We start from the raw sequence: 17682 nt of genomic DNA on the forward strand, positions 1-17682 counted from the left end.
GCCCCCGGTTTCTGTAGTTTTTCATGGGGGTCTTACTCATCTCTCCTGGCAGTGAAGCCAGGCGTCTTTCTAATTTGTTTTGCTGAAGAAGTAGAGAATGTTAGCGAGCATTTTCAGACACATGGAAGGAGACCTGTGTGACATATCTGCGGTGCAAATGTGTTCATACAGGCATGACAGTTTCTGTCACAAGTTAAAATGAGCGGCGAGTGGGTGTTGCTACGTTCATAGTCACTCATGTGAAATTTTCAATGGAAAATTGTGTAGGCAGCTCCCATTGTAGCTGGGCACATTTTAGATAAATGAACAACATCAACAAAGTAATTTCGGTATTATACTTCTTTATAAATGAACTCTATTCACTCATTTAAGCTGCAGAAACACCTCTAGGGGATTGGGTGCAAGCGTGAAGGATGTCGCTGTGCACTGTCAGACAAGCTGGTCCTATAAACCTGCCGTCCTGCGCTGGCAGCAGTAGGTGTGGTGCAGGAGACAAAAGGTTAGATGTTGCATCTGGTGACTCGTGGAGCGGTGTAGATGGGATCCACCTTCCCATCCTGCTATCAGTGGGATTGAAGGAGCACTTTAAAATCTGTGTGTTTGCGCCATAGCTTCCTTGCTGCCACTGAAGGTACTGGGTGTGTGTGAAGGGGGATGCTGCCTTCCCCAGCATCTTGGGTTGGTGGTACTCATGCTCCTGGCACAGCCACCTCCGAGGCTTCGGGAGCAGGGCTTCAGAGGGGTTTGGCAGACCTCTGTCAGGTTGTAAAGGCTCCAGCACAGCGTGGTGGTAAAACATCGTGCTGGTGGAATGTGCTCCGGTGTCACACCTGGATCAGCTCTGCCTGCAGGACCTTGCAGTCAGCCTGAGCTGAAACCCCAGGCCCAAGCAGACCCAGGTCTTTCCTTCGTGGCTGCAGATAGAGGTGTTTCTCGTAGGGGTTCAGCTGAGGTGCACTTTCTGCTGTGCAGCTGAGAGAGAAAGCCATGCAGCAAGTTGTGCACACTCACATGGCTTTGCCCCAGGGCTTGGGTCCTTACTTAGCAGTTAACTCTTTCTCCCCCTTCCTCCATAGAGGCAGAGGGCTCTAGAGTCCAGCGCTTCACCCTCAAAGAAATGTCACTGTCATCAGCATTATCAGCTCTTGCATTTTTATTGCTAGTCTCTAGATATCTGATGGTGTTTCACAAAACTCCAGTTCCTGGTGTCAAACAATGAGATGGGAAATTCCACTTCTCACTAAAAGAGTAGGTTTCTGGTCTTGTGGGTTGCATGGAAAAGCTAGAGACCTCGAGCCTGAAAGGCCTCACGCAGCAGAAGGGCAAGTTAAAAGAAAAAATAATAAAAAAGCAAATAACCTCCACCTTTATCATTTTAAGAAATCTTCTATTTGTAAACCAGTATCATGTGTTTCAGGGACAAGAAGCGGGGCCTGACTCGTGATATTTGAGCACCCAGGTTTGGCACTGCGAGACAGGGGATTTCTGTGCCGGGGAGCGAGGGTGCTGCCCACAGAGTGGGCTGGGAAGGCAGAGGGATGGCCAACGCACCCCAGCTCTCCTGTGGCAGCCCGGCCACAGGGTTGGCTTGTGGAGGAAATGCTTCCTTGCTTCCAGCTTCCCTGCCTGCCTGGCATCTTGTGCTGCGCTCTGTGGTACCACCTCTCTGTAAAGCAGGAGGAAGGAGGGATCACCTTTGCTAATAACATTTTTTGTAAGAAAGTGGAATAAATGAGTAGCCTGTGAATCTACTCAGATGACCCATGATACTCCCAGTCCTACAAGGCTTACCTGTAGCTGCATTGCTGTGTGGATGCACAGAAAGGTATGCTCTGCATCCAGAGCATGGCCTGACTTGCACGGATGCTGAAGATACGGGCATCTTTACTGTTGCAGAACTCGGCGATGGCACTCAGATGAACTGATGGCAGAAACCTGCAAACTTCTGAAAGTTAATTCCAACTCTTAATTCATCAGCTGTCTTAACTAAAACCAAATGTAGTATTGGCACTGTATTCTTGTGCAGCTCACCAGTACCTACCACACAAAATAGCTATGTGTATCTAACCAATGTGTAACTGTAGTAAAACAAGACTACAGGAGGCACATGCCCTGCTTAGAACACGCAGATCTCCCATTTTCCTCAAAATTCAGGAGATAAGTAGCAGAAATGGATAATTAACCGCTGGAGTAGCTTTCTAATAATCAATTTGTGTCACCTGCATTCATGAATGTCGTTGAGTGAATGGCTGTCCTGGAACTCCCATCATCTCTCCATCCTTTCGGGAATGTAGCTTACACTATTTTTTCCTCCTAAATCTTCCTCTCTCAACTCCGGTACCTACATATTTGCATCATAAAATTTCATGGGAATGTTGAGCCATTGGGCATCTCACATCTAGTGATGTGCGCGCTGAGGTTCGCTTGTATCACTTGCTTTTCATATTGCATAGAGGCTGTCTGATCTCACCGGGGAGAGGAGGGACATGCAGAATAGGTGCTCGCTCTGCAGAAACCTGTAGCAATCTGCTCTGGCGGACTCTCAGAAGCATAATAAAAGCTAACACTGCAGTGGACAATCTGTCTCACAGATATGGTGTTGATCAGGAATCCTTTAGTTTTGGGAGGAGAATTTCAAATTTTATTAGGGGTTTTCATGTTTCTTATTAATGTATCTCTGCAGTTGGCCCTCCTGGGAAATCTGCCAGAGCGCTGTGAAATTGGTCGGATTGGACAATAAACTCCTATAGCTATTGTTGGCATGCGCTGAGCTGCACATGGCAAGGCTAATTAAATCTGTAGCAGTTACAACTATGAATATGTAGCTGGCAGCGGGCAGGGTGTAGAGTGGGGGGGGTAGAAAGCTGGCATATAGATCTGAGAGCCAGAATGCAGCTGCGGAGCCCTCTGCAATGTGTCTGTCTTTTAATCTCTCCGAATCTGATCCTGCAAGATGCCAGCCTCCTCGGAGGGGAGGGGAGAGGTGGGATGAAGTGCCCTTCCTTCCCACTGATTTCCAGCACCACTGAAATTAGCCACTCATCCTACCGTGGTGGGATGGGCAGGCGATTTGAGGCAGGAGCACCAGACTGCACTGCTGCTTCTGCCCAGTAACACCCCAGACGTAAAGAGCTGTTTGTTGGGCACAGTGGAAAGGTTTATTTTTTTGGTGTACTCTTTGAATATTACATTGATGTCTACTTGCCAGGCAGGGCAGCGGTGTCTTGACAAAGGGGAGACACAGGTTTTTTATTGCATGGATAAATGTGAGAATTTACTGATCATATGTGGAGGTAAAAGTTAAAAAGTCATAACGATCTGCATGTTATTTAGGGTTTGGGATCAAAGGAGCCTTTTGACAATAAGTGACTGGTTTGAATTAAGTATCCCTGAAGTGGGAGGCTGATGGCTGCCCCCCTTGGGTTATTGCTCCATGCAATAAGGCAAACAAGCATGCGGTCCCAGCCCTTGCTCCTGGTGGCAAATGTTGGTGTGAGTTTGTTAGCAGCTGCAGAAAGGCCAGGGACCAGAGAAGATAAAGGATCTGATTTTTGAAGGTGTTTTAGAGACCTAAAAACGATGTTAGCTACATCATAGGACTGCAAAAAGTGCCTGATTTCTGAAAGTCCCACCGTTTACATAACTAGGTGCTGCGGTGGCTTGTGAGTCTGGCCCCAACTTCTCCGCACCCCAGGACTCAGTCCTGGGTGGTGGGAGGCAGCGTACGGTTATGGTGAAGACTGAGGCTTGCCCTGCTGGTTTTAAATTTGCTGTGGTGAACTCCGGATAAATAAAGGAAGTCAGCCCCTCAAGCTATAACCCAGTATCCTCTCATGAGTTTTAAATTTGTTAGATGAAATAAATACAAAAATACTGTTTTGGGAGACATAGTGAGGTTTAAAGTGCCTTGCAGAGAGACGCTGGAGTTTTGCATGAAAAATGCACATCCTGAGCTCCAGTGAGCAATCCCTTTGGGACCAGAGCAAGCCCAGATGGTGACTCCTCCAAGTGATTATTTTTCTGCCTTAAGCCTTTCCAGGAATTTGAGTATGGGCAGGCTGCCAGCGGACACTGGCTGTCCAGACACTTTAGCAATGTTCCATGTGTACTCGCTGCCAGAGATACCAAAGTCCAGCTGCTGTCCCTGATCTCTTTGTCCCCTTTACCTTCCCAGCCATAATTACACAGGCGTGCACGCACGCACGCACACACTCATGTGACACACACACATACAAAGCGGGAGCAAAAAATCACCTGGTGTTTGCTGCTTGTTTGCGTATCTCCCAAATCATGATTGACAGCTCTGAAGTTAAAGAGAAGGGAAATCTCAAGAGTCAGAAAAATTACTTAGATCCAAAAAAAACCCCGTACAAATAAGGAACTGTGCAGCAAACTGTAGAAGGCAGGCATTCCTCTTTCTAGGACAGCCAGCAATGTACAGTTTAACCAGGTCTTGTACCTCTTGCCTTTGAGATGCTCTGTTTGGATTGTCTCCCTTTCATTGCTTCCTGAGCAAAATCAGTCCTGTCTTATTTGAATTATGCTGAGAAGTTACCATTTATATTTTTAAGTCTTGAAGTAGAAGTAGGCTGTTTTATGCTGTACATTTACATTTCTGCAAATTCAGGCCTCTGTTTGTTAAGAGTTCAAAGACTCACCATGAAGTACTTGAGCTTGGAAAAGTGGGGCAGTCTTCACCACTCTACGGCTGTCTCATCCCTTGTCTCTGTTAAGCTCGTTGACTCCTCCTGTGCTCTCCGGGAGATTTTGGGCAGCTTTTTTGTTACTGGTGATGATGAAGTCAGCCATATGAAAGATTTACACACATACAAAAAAAAAAAAACAAACTGAAAGATTTAGTATTTAGTATTTTTGAAGGATGTTGGAGGCTACCCAAATCTAAGTGATTCAATGCTATTTGGTAGAACGAAACCTTTCCTTCAGCTCCTGTGGAGTGAAACTTCACCAGGTTTCATATAGCTTCATAGTAGTACTTTTGATGTGGAGAAACTGAACCCAGACACGTTGGGCTTTTGGAACAACTAGTTTGGGGGAGCGTGGTTTGTCCATCACAGCAAAAGAGAGCGGTCCTAATTGGTCCCATGTACAAGGTCCCTGCTCTGTTGCAGGCAGAGGGGCCAGCCTTTGGCTCCCAGCTTTTCCCCATGGGAGTGTATCCAAATTCTGGGTTTACAGCTCATGTACATCTCCACAAGAGATTGAAGGATGGTCCCAGCCCAGCGTGAGCATCCCCCCACGGCATCCCCAGGCAGCCGCCTCAGCCAGAAGCTGCTGACTTACCTGCCAAAGCCAACTGCCCAGGGCAGAAGGCTACAGTGAGCTAAAGTTAACCAAGGATGACTGCGCAAATGTGAGCTCGGCGATTTTATTTTTAGTCAAACTTAAAAATAAAAATCTGTAAGTCATGTGTAATATAATAATTTTAGCTGTTGCCAAGACACGCTGAGCAACTGTTAGGAGGAGAGGGAAGACCCATGCTGATACAGCAGGGACCCTTGTCTCCTGGCTGCCATCGTCCGGCCACGGCTGCAGCGCCGAGGCGGCAGTGCCGGCAGTGGGTCGGGGCAGGTCGGGGTAGCAGTGCCAAGCCACCGCTCAGCGGGTGCCGCTGCCCCTGAGCTGCTGTGCTCAAGGCATCTCTGGCTCTTTTGAAGCTGCCCTGAGTCCTTCCATCCTCCCTCTCGCCTCAAAGCCAGGGAATCTGCCCTGAAACAGTGCCCCCCTCCTCCCCCCCTCCAGCTCTGTGACTATTGGTGTTTGATTACTGTTTGTCAATAATTAAACAACAGAATAATTAACTGAAGACTGATTGCGTTAAACCATTAGACGGTTCGGACTTTTCCTACAGGCTTACAGCAGCTTGGAGGACCATAAACGTAAAGAGTGCTCTTAAAGATAGGTTTAATCTTAGTCTAGTATGTCTTCAAACTACTGCATACACATATAAACATCAGGCTTATTGTTCATTAGAAGCGAGGCAGCAGGGAAAGAAATCCCCCAAAGGAATATTACTTGCTATAAGTATCATTACTGCTGCTCAGCATTCACTTTAAAGTGGGCTATATCCTATTTCCATCTTCTTTCAGATCCACTCTTAATTCTTTCTCTTTCCATTTTTCTTTCATATAATGCATGCTTTTCTTGTTAGGATGCCAGTTGTGTGAGGTGCACGGTTTCTCTGCACCCATTCTTCCATATCTTTCAAAACAGCCAGAAACGCAGATGACAGGCGGTGGCTGGACAGAGGCTGGACAAGAGTTTCACTCTCCATAAAGTTTGTTATGGGACAAAGCAAGGCAGGTTTCAGGAAGGTAGGGGGAAACTGTCAGCTCCTTTTGCTTTTTTTTTCAAAGCATGATGTGATTCAGTTATGGTATTGTCCTTAGAACATAATGAAAGAGTTAGGAAGACTTTGTTGACTTTGTTGCCTTTGGGTGGCAGAAGTCACCGAATTAAGTGATGCAGAGCAAAGAAAGCAACTAGATTTCTCCCGTAGCAAAATTAGCCCAGTATAAAGTTGTAAGCTTTTATAGTGGTGGGGGCTCCTGGTTTGGATCAGGAAACCCAAATGTACTTTTGTAAGCAGTCCTAGCAAGGCATGCCCAGGGCCGAGTTTGCTCAGGGTTTGGATGTGTGGCTGTGGCCACGAGTGTGGTACCCGCAGCCCCTGTGGTCTGGCAGTTGCTAAAAAACAAGAGGATTGGATCCTGATGGAGATGTCGGTGCCTGGCTCCAGCCAACCTGCATGCAGTGGGGGGGCATCTCCCAGCGCAGAGCACTGCCTGGGTGCCTGGGCATGAGGTGTCAGTAGCGGAGGGAGTTCAAAGCACTGGAGGAAAAAAAACCTACACATTAAAAACCTGGCTCAGAGCCATTTCTGTCTCTGGGTTGCTGCTGTAAGCAGATCGCGTGGCTGAGGTTCATTGCCAGACTGGTAGATGAAGGGCACGTGTGCCCATAAGGAGCCGTGGCATGTGGGGGGATGCGGGGGCAGCTGCTGCCTCTGCATCCCTGCCCAGTGTGATGTGAATTCACCCTGTGGGTGACTCTGGAGTTCAAGGGTTGAGGAGTGACCCGCCACCTTCCTTCTGCACCACTAATAGCTGCTTGTTGCTAATGTAAATATTTTGTCCATGCATGTTCCTCGGGCTCCCTGCCGCACTCTCATGCTTTTTAGGACACGGCAGGGTGAAGGCAACATTGTCATTGTAGGGGAAGGAGGGGCTGGACGAGCAAACTGGGCACCTTAGAGACGTGGAGGGTTTTCCCAGAGGGAGGAGAAAGTGAGCCTTGGCAAATAAGTGACCACTGCTAAATGTGGCAAGTTATAGCCAGGGAGTTTCCGATCTGCCTAAAGTTGTAAAAATTTTCATGATTCAATAGCAGATGTGCCGAGGATTTTTGCTACTGTTTACAGCGCCGCTGTCAACTGCTCCTTGGCACAAGAGTGGCAATGCCTGATGGGTTTTGTTTTGTGCAGAGGTCTTTCTTTTATTCGCTTGCTGTTTTGGGGTGTCTGCTCATTTGTTCTCATTTCCCAGTGCTGATGGTGTGACTCCCCTCTCCCTTGCCCACCCTCTCGTTGCAGAATCCAGAGGAGCCATCGGAGAATCGTGCTCACGGGGAGATGATTCCTCATGAAGTCACTGGATCCCTTGCAGAAATCAAATGTGACTTTCCGTTTATCAGACTGAAATCAGAGCCAGCCAGACAGTGAAGCAAGCACAGTGGAGGGGGGACGGCGAAAGATGAAATCCAACCAAGAGCGGAGCAATGAATGCCTGCCACCTAAGAAGCGAGAAATCCCTGCCACCAGCCTGCCTTCGGAGGTGAAGCCGGTCCTGCCAAACGAAAACCACCGTGCGGATAACCTAGCATGGCTCCCCAGCGCACCCAGCAGCCAAGGCGGCCTGGGGACCCGGCACCGTCCGGGGGGGACGTCGTCGGTGGAGGCGGGCTTGCAGCAGGGTTTGCACAAGTCGCTATCTGCAGGGCTGGACTATTCCCCGCCGAGTGCACCCAGGTCCGTTCCAGCCTCCACCACTCTTCCCACGGTGTACTCGCCCGCCCTCTCCCAGTCAGGGACCCCCGTTTCCCCCGTGCAGTACACGCACCTGCAGCACACCTTCCAGTTCGTCGGGCCCCAGTACAGCGGATCGTACACCGGCTTCATCCCCTCGCAGCTGATTTCCCCAACAGCCAATTCTGCGACCGGTGCCGTGTCAGGAGGCACGGCCGTTGCGACCACTCCATCCCAGCGCTCCCAGCTGGAGGCTTATTCCACTTTGCTGGCCAGCATGAGTGGCTTAAGCCAGCAGGGGCACAAAGTTGAGCCGCACCTGGTCAGGACGCCTGGACTGATCGCCGCCGGGTCTCCTCCACCCACCCAGCAGAACCAGTACGTCCACATTTCCAGCTCTTCCCAGAGCACTGTCAGAAATGTCTCTCCTCCAACCATCCCGGTCCCCCTGCACCCCCATCAGACGGTGATCCCGCACACCCTCACCCTCGGTCCTTCCTCCCAAGTGGTGGTGCAGTACACTGACTCAGGGGGCCACTTTGTCACCAGGGACCCCCCCAAGAAGCCCGAGAGCAGCCGGCTGCAGGCAATGCAGGCCAAGGAGGTATTGAATGGCGAGATAGAGAAGAGCCGGAGGTACGGCATTTCACCTTCTGCCGACATGGGTCTAGTCAAAGCAGGCAATAAACCAGCTCCCCATCATTATGAGACCAGGCACGTGGTGGTCCACTCGAGCCCCGCCGAGTACGGCGTGCGGGATTCCTCAGGTGTCCGAGCCTCCATTATGGTAGTCCCCAACAGCAGCACGCCCACAGCAGACATGGAGGTGCAGCAGGCCACCAACCGCGAGACCTCTCCCTCAGCCCTCAACGACAAGGGAAGCTTGCACTTGGGAAAGCCAGCCCACCGGTCCTACGCCTTGTCTCCACAGCAGGCTCTGGGCCACGAGGGGGTGAAGGCAGTGGCCACGCTGTCCCCTCACACCGTCATTCAGACCACCCACAGCGCCTCCGAGCAACTCCCCGTCGGGCTGCCGGCAACAGCCTTCTACGCCGGGACCCAGCCGCCGGTGATCGGCTACCTGAGCGGTCAGCAGCAAGCCATCGGGTACCCCGGCAGCCTGCCGCAGCACCTGGTGATCCCTGGCACCCAGTCCCTGCTGATACCGGTTGGGGGTGCGGACGTGGAACCGTCAGGAGTCACTCCTGCGATCGTCACGTCGTCTCCCCAGTTTGCAGCAGTGCCTCACACGTTCGTCACCACCGCCGTCCCCAAAAACGAGAACTTCAGCGCGGAGCCCCTCACCACCCAGCCCGCCTACCAGGCCACCATGGTGCAGGCGCAGATCCACCTGCCCGTGGTGCAGTCCATCGCTTCCCCTGCCGCCGCGCCTCCCACGCTGCCCCCCTACTTCATGAAGGGGTCGATCATTCAGCTGGCCAACGGGGAGCTGAAGAAAGTAGAGGACTTGAAAACAGAAGACTTCATACAGAGCGCGGAAATTAGCAACGACCTGAAAATAGACTCCAGCACTGTGGAGAGGATTGAAGACAGCCATAGCCCAGGCATTGCCGTGATACAGTTTGCAGTTGGGGAGCATCGAGCACAGGTAATGGCAACGTGTGGTGGGGTGCAGGGGGTGGACTGGGGCTCACGCTGTCGCTCCCCGGGTGCAGCTTTCCTCAATATGTCTCGGTCACTTTGGGTCCGCGTGGAGTTAGTTCTTCATCGTCCATCCGTGAGACCAACTCTGGTCCAAAAATCATCCCCTTCACTGCACTAGGGGAGCCATCAGTGTCACACTGGTGGTAAAAGTAGTCTCTTGGATTTAAAACGGGTCTTTCTTATAGCTGGAGAACCCACAGGGAGAATTACATGATATTCATATTTTTTGATTAAGGTACAAAACAGTGTAAGCAGTACAAAAGGATGTATTTTGCATTTTGAGAGGTGATTTTTATCTTCCACACCAGAAAGCTCAGGTCAAATCCCACCCTTGAGAGATAGGTAGGGCACAAGGCAGTGAATTTCCACAGCTTGAAAACTTGGAGCTGCCTGGGAATGGCTCCATCGCACACGTAAGTTACTGAAATGCACTACAGAGTTTTACTGAGGCTTTGTTTGCGGGTGGTTTAAACGCTGCACAGCTCACGTAAACTGTGTGTTTAAAGGAAATTTGGAAAGAAAAACTGTCTAGGTGGCTGGGCAGGCTGTGCTTCTGACCTTAGTTTCTCATTGGTTTGCAGTGTAGAAAGAAACCCTGTAACTTTCCAAAGGTATTTTTAGGTTGAGAATGAGCACATACTGATCATAAAGCATTATCCTGATGCTGTCCCTTTTCTGAGCAATTTAGATTCCGCTGTGTTGAAGCTGGAGCAGTTCACATATACTGGATAGCATTTTGCTTCCTAGAGGTACTAATTTTAAATATTCTTGTTGCAAATCCTTTTTGTGTGGTTTGAGTGCTGCAAACTGCAGCATCTGCAGCCCTGACGCTGTACCCTCAGCACCGGAGAATCAGAATGAGAGAGAGGGAGAGAGGCGCTGGACATGGACACATGTAGTAAAGCGCCTCAGGCTGACAGTTTGGAGAAGAAAAACAAACAGTGACAGTACCGAGGAGCAGATTACACGAAAAATTTCTTGCAGTCGCAGCAGTCTGTGGCCTGTCCTTCCCCAATGGTGCATGCACGGTAAATTGCTACATATGGCACGTTCCCTTTCTCATGTCAAACATGCGGATTCCCTGTGTCGTTTTCTTCATGTATGTGTGTGCATCTGCACAGCTGATAGAAGTTGGGCTTCTGGTGTTTTCAGTATAAAGACGTGATTTTTTTCCCCACCGCTCCACTGTATTTTGGTGCATCTCAGGCTTCGCAATGAGAGGAACCGTCCTTGGATCAGGACCAGTTACTATAATTTGCCCTGGTGCCTCGAATAATGAGATTTCAAAAGTAGCAATCTCCCATCTGCAATTTTCATCTTGCTCTCATTTCTCTCCCTGCAGCCAGGCCACCGGTCTCTGCACCAGCAGAAGAGGTACAAATTAGCAGGTAGCATTTGTGTCATGTCTCGTTCGCAGATCTGTCAACGCGGGCGATGTGTTGTATGGTCCCAGGCGCCGGGAAGAGCGCCTTTGCAGGGGGTGGAGTGCCATCCTCTGGCAGAAAGCAAGCCGAGGCTGAGGCTGTATAAATCCAGGCACACGGGTCTCACCCAGCAAAGTGTCACCTTACGGAGAAGCCTATCAGGAGCGGGCTGACATCATCGCAGCCGAAATACTCCCCAGCTGTGTTTCCCACCGGGGATGCTTCCAGAATGGAGGGCGAGTCACGTAGAGATATGATTAGAAACGGGGGTTTAATTTAGGTTTCCTGCAGATTCCAGCACTTGGGTCTCTTCCCAGATCAGCTGTGTCCCTGCATAGCGGGGACGGCTCTGCCGGTTTTCCCTTGTCTGGATTGAGAGAGAGAGAGAGAGAGATCGTTGCTATGTGCCTGAAGTCTCTAGTGACCTCACCCTCAGCCCGACGTGGCCATAGGAAAGCATTTAGCCTTATTAGCAGGCATGCGGCAGTCATTACTCGTTAGAAAATTGTGTGTGAAGAGGGCTTAGTCTTCTTGTTGAAAGAACAGCATTTAGTCGCGCTGCTTTGAGCAGTGGCACTGTGGTGCTGCTGCACTTAAATGTGTCCTGACTCCAGAGTGCAGTGGAGCTGTGTGTGCCGTGTAGCTTCCCAAAGTATTTCATTACAAGTAAGTTTCAGTTGCTTGCTTCTGGAAGGAGGGAGCTTTTCAAATGGTATTATCAAGGGAGCGTAAGTTGTAAAGAGTAAGCGGCATACAAAAATAGCGTTGTTATCATTAGCTTTGGCTCACTTACGTACTCCTCCCAGGGATCTCTGGGAAGTCATTATAATATTGATGAATTTGTATTTTTCGACTCTGTGCAAACATTAGCTAGTTTTCTCACCAATGGAGGGGCAGAGAGGCAGGAGATTATTTTTAGCTGAGCATATACAACTGTAATGTAAATAGGGAGGCACCGTGCAGCTGCTATTGTATCGTATCACTGCAACTCACAGCAGCCCCTCCCTGGCACAGCGCTTCAGCAGAAGGAGGTCATCCTCCCTCCTCTCCCCGTCTTCCAGTCACCCGGCAAATCCAATACTCTTCAGGTATGGAAACCTAGAGGAAAATTAACCCACCTAAAGCTACATGCCTTTGCAGTGAAATAACTGGTCTTAGCTCTGGAGGGATGCTAGATGTGCATTTCACAGCATTAGGAAGTCAAGTAAGCGTCATCTAGATCAGAACCCACAGTCCAGCTGTTACTCCCCTGCATTCAAGTTACCTAAGAGACCTACGGATCTGCATCTCTTTGCAATTCCACATACTATTCTTGTAATAACACTTTCATCATTATAACCTGTCTTTTCCTTCGCTGCCGGGAACAAGCGGAAGCCAATAACTCACCTCCATTGATGTTAAGGTCAAAACACACAGGAGATGCAAAATAAGTTCTGTGAAATGTTTGCTTTCATCCTGTGTTTCAGTTCCTAGTCATTCCTAAAGTGTAGCTTGAAAAGAAAAGATGAACCTGGAGTTCTTAATTTTACTTTTTTTAAAAACCAGTCATAGACACTAGAGATCAGAAAGGCCCATCAGAGCAACTAGTTAGTAGCCTCAACTAGTATAGTTTAGTACATAATTTTTTAGACCATTGTCTAGTTTATTTTTTCCTTTATATCTCTGCACACACACAAACCAGTTACTTTTTCTTTACTCCATGCTCTCCTTTTCATTATCTTTGGCACCGTAGCAGGCACAGAAAGAGTTGTTGACTCAGTTCGCTGCTGCAGATGGAGATCTCTCCCAGCCTTCCCCTCATGCCACCTCCATGTCCATGTCCCCTGGTCAAGGGGCCCTTGTTCTTAGGAGTGATGGGGGCGGCTGTGGTCTGTCTTTGGATGAGTGTTGCTGAATTCTGGGAGTTCAGCAGGTAAGAGCTTGTGATAAACTCAGCAGCCAGTGGTCTGGTGGACAAAGGTGGCTTCTCTTGAGAAATGGTGTGGCTGTGGAGAGCAGTAGCCCCTAACCTTCAAGCCCTGGGTGAGTTTGTTGTAAGAACGGTGTATTGAAGCTGGGCTAGATGCAGGCCTGGGGGGATGCCCACCCAGACCATGTGTTGTGCCACGTAGTCCCTATGGCACAAGGTGCTGCCTACAGCCCCGTAAATCTCTCAAAGGAAATCCACTCTTGTGAAGGCAGGTGTTGTTCGGGGTGGTGGGAACATAAGGAGTACCAAAGGCTCTGAGGAGGGGAGGTGGTGTGGGAGCGCAGCCCTGCAGAGACTTCTCTCTGCCAGAGGGAGAGCTTCTAGTCCACGAATCCACCCAGTTTTTTTTTGGACCCGAGGAGTCTCTCAGAACCCTCATCAAGGTCGTCAGCAGAGAGCTTCACCACGTGATTGCACATTGTTTCCAGCACCACTTCCTTCTCTTTGTTTCCAGCTTACCACTCCTAGTTTCATCACATTTTAATAATATCAGGGAGAAAAATGCTTAACTGGAAAATGTATGTTTGCATTTATTAAAATACAGTTCACACAAACCACTTTTATTTGGCACTTTTTGCTTGAGTGCTTGTTACATTGGTTGCAGCAGTGAGCCCCAAGACTAAAATTGCTGCATTTCTGAATGATGTGTTTTCTGGGCATCAGGTCTTCCAGCACCCGTCATCCATGTTCCAGCTCCAGCCAGGGTTTCCTGAGCAGTCTGAATTGCTTGCTTTACCTACAAGTTTGGCCGAGAAATAAAATTATAAAGGGTTATAGAAAATTGCAGATACTCAGCAGCTACACTGAAGAGTTTTGGGTCAGTCTTAAGTCTAAGACTAATCAGGCTTAAAATTAGAAATATAACTTGCAGTAACTTGCAGTGAAGCCTCAGTGTGCCTGAAGAGGGACCAACATTTTGGTTTCTTGCTTTATCGTCTTAGTAGTTGGAGAACAAGTTCCAAATTTCTTTCTCTCCTACAATAATTATGGCAAGATATTGGGGGAGGAAGCTTTTAAAATTATTTTTTTGTGTTTTAATGAAGTGGTCAGAAGAAAGTTATATGTGGATGTTCTTACTGAACTTTCACACTTAAAAGGTCTTTGACTTCTGTTGCTTGTAGAGAATGGTTACCTTAAATCCCAAGTTACCTGAATCCAAAAGTAGCCAGCTAAACCAGGGCTTGATAATCCATGAGGAAACCCATTTCAAATTAATAGTGGTATGTGCACATCGTGACTGGATCATGGAAATTCTGGCATTTCACCACCTTTATTATTCAGTGTTATTCATGATCACCACGACCAGTTCTGGGATTTGTTTCAGTGACTGACAGTTCAGGCAAGTGATTTGGATGCCATGTTAAAAAAAAAAAAGTATAACATGTGATGGAAGCGTGTTCACATCAAGAGGAACTTGTGTGTCGGTGAGGATGATGCACAAAAGCATGTATGATTCCCACAGATACAGATAGCTTTTGACAAGGATGGGAAAGTATAAAAAGAAAAGAAAAAATACAGCAGGCAGGAAGGAAGGAAGGAGAAGGAGAGACAGAGCAATATAAAGGAGAAAGCTGCGTCCACCAGCCTGGAGAGAAGCCTACAGCTCTGTGTAGACAGCAGTTTCCATTTAAGTCCATGGGAGATACTGGATATTCACCACTTCTCCCAGTCAGACCCCTTACTGAGATGTATACGTATGCAATAGGATCCCAAACTCTGGGCAAATTTTTCTGCAAATCCTGATGCTGGAGTGTTTCTATCCAACGTCATGGAGGGATGGGACTTTCATGGTTACCTCGCCCCACTGACTCCATAGTTCAGACCATAAACCAGGTCCCTTTCCACTCTTGCCATGTGTGTAGTTGACTGTTGGCAGACAGTTCTGGTTGGAAAAGGTTTAATATGACAGAAGTTGATGAAGTGAGGGGTATCTTGTGCCTCTGAACTGCTCCTTTTGAAATTCCTTGTACAGCAGCTTACTATGTTGGGCAGGTGGAGTGGCAGGTTAATGCATGCAGTGTTATTTGTTGGCCTAGTTGCAAAAGTATGTAGCATATAAGTTTTTTCCCAGTGGAATCAACTGTCTCATTAACTGCAGTTGACTGCTAGTGCTTGTATGGGCTTAGCCAGTCAGAGGCACAGTCAACATCCCATGAGAATCTTTGGTTTCCTGGTTCTGGAGCCTCTGTCTCTGAGCTGTGGGACATCCTTGATCAAGTCTTCCTGCCAAAAAGGGATGATGTGGAGCTGGTGGGATGCGAGGAGAGCTACCGAGGGCCCTGGATGCAGGGAGGGCACCTCTGAGGGTAAGCAGCGCTAGCAGGGAAGTGGCAGGGCTGCTGGGTGCCGTACTGTCATTGAGTCCAGCCTTTTCCATGAGACAGGACATGCAACTTCATCCCAAGGTTCACACTCAGTATTATGGACAAAGATGTTTGAACACTGGAGTGCAATGTGCATCTCAAACTGCTTCTGTTCCTTAGTGTTGAAATGTATACAAAGCCATGCTCGGTGTGACAGCATTACTCGCTCCCAAGGGTGAGAGGTGGTTTCACAAGCCTGCTGTGATGTTCCTTTCAAGTGATAGGATGAGGGGCAACGGGCACAAGCTGGAACATAGGAAGCTCCATTTGAATATGAGGAGAAACTTCTTTACGGTGAGGGTGACAGAGCCCTGGAACAGGCTGCCCAGGGAGGTTGTGGAGTCCCCTTCTCTGGAGATTTTCAAGACCCGCCTGGATGCAGTCCTGAGTAATGTGCTCTAGGCAATCCTGCTTTAGCAGGGGAGTTGGACTAGATGATCTCTAGAGGTCCCTTCCAGCTCTGAGAATTCCGTGATTCCGTGATTCAGGCGTTCTCCTGCCCTTGAGCCCCTACCAAATAGGGGTTACACCGACAGAGCAGGATGCTGCCCCCCCATGCCTGAGAAGAGCTCCAGAGGACATGGGGACCTTGGCACCAGAGCAGCGGGTGTTTGACTTCAGCATAAGCCAGTCCTCTTAGAATTGCAGACCTCATTGGTGTTACACACAGCAAGGTAAAAACGCATGCCACATTTTTAAATAGTATTAGTCAGAATTTTCTGGGTTGTGAATCACATGAGCCCACATCAGGCCTTTGAGCCTGGACTGCTGACACGCGCAAAGATAAGCGGGTATTGAGGTGCTTTATCATGTTGGGACCTGAAGGCCCAGCATCTGCAAGGTCAAGGAGGAGTGGGCACCTGATGCTGGTGTGTTCTCCTGGCTATGGCAGCTGCCTGTAAGATGGTTAGATAGGATTCATAACCGGATGTGTTTTTAAAGTGAGGTGAAATGGGGGGAAAAGGGGGCACTGTGCAGAAAAGGAGACCCAGTGCAGGAGCTGCAGGAGGAGGAGGAGGATAGACAATCCTCTCCCTGAGGGAGTGCAGAAGGCAAACTCAACTGCAGAGTGGGAGAGCAGGTGTGAGAAGGGAAGAAACTGGACTGGTAACAGGACTGCTGGGGGAAGGCAGGTTCATGCTCACAGCTCTTACGGCTACAGCTCTGTACGTACTCAGGAAATCGGCACGCCTTCAACCGTTTCACACTGGTAAGTATACGCTTGTTCTGGCAGAGATGAGGATGATGTTCCCGTGGTCATTTAGGAAACCGTATGTCAGAACTGAGAGCTTCCCTTGAGCCATTCTCTGGTTGGAAACTGTCTTTAGATGTGGTTGACAGACTGTGGGTACCACAAGGGAATGGCAGGGAACGGAATTTGCTGAATGCCTCTTACGCCTCTGAGCGGCTGGATAAGGTAAAGCTTGATTCCCGCTGAGGTCCTGTGCTAAGAAATGCTGAGCTTAGAGAAACCATTAACACCCATGTGAGAAGGACGGGCCTGAAGTCTGGTGGTCGATGTGCTGATTTTGTGGAAAGTGAACAGCACTTTTGGAATTGCAGCTTTATCCCGCTGCCCCGCAGCAAGCGCCGCCTGCCATGCACGTGCGTGAGGGCACACGGGTGATCTCACGCTCTCCCCTCTCTCTCCCTCTGTCTCTCTCTCTGTTGTCCCCTCTCTTTCTGCAGGTCAGCGTGGAAGTCTTGGTAGAATACCCTTTTTTTGTATTTGGACAAGGCTGGTCATCCTGCTGCCCCGAGAGAACCAGCCAGCTCTTTGATTTGCCATGCTCCAAACTCTCGGTGGGGGACGTCTGCATATCACTCACGCTCAAGAACCTGAAGAACGGCTCTATTAAAAAGGGCCAGCCCATGGACTCAGCTAGTATCTTGCTGAAGCATTCAAAGAATGACAGTCTAGCTGGAAGTAGACACAGGTATGCGGAGCAGGAAAACGGGATTAATCAGGGAAGCGCACAGATGTTAGCTGAGAACGGTGAACTGAAGTTTCCGGACAAAATAGGATTGCCTGCAGCACCTTTGCTCACCAAAACAGAACCCAGCAAGCCCCCAGCAACGAGGAAGAGGAGGTGGTCAGCCCCCGAAACACGAAAACTAGAGAAATCAGAAGAGGAGCCACCTTTGACTCTTCCCAAGCCTTCTTTTATTCCTCAGGAGGTTAAGATTTGCATTGAAGGTCGATCCAACGTAGGAAAGTAA

General features: G+C 49.0%; 1 protein-coding gene across 1 annotated transcript; it reads left to right on the top strand.

Moving 5' to 3' along the window:
* The first annotated feature begins 7769 nt into the window (after nucleotides 1-7769).
* ATXN1 (ataxin 1) lies at nucleotides 7770-17682 on the top strand. The gene is made up of 2 exons (XM_074146764.1): nucleotides 7770-9650; nucleotides 17152-17682. The coding sequence occupies exons 1-2, from the start codon at nucleotides 7770-7772 to the stop codon at nucleotides 17680-17682; spliced, it is 2412 nt and encodes an 803-aa protein (XP_074002865.1).

The sequence above is a fragment of the Numenius arquata genome, chromosome 4 (assembly GCF_964106895.1).
Source record: "Numenius arquata chromosome 4, bNumArq3.hap1.1, whole genome shotgun sequence".
Lineage (NCBI taxonomy): Eukaryota > Metazoa > Chordata > Aves > Charadriiformes > Scolopacidae > Numenius > Numenius arquata.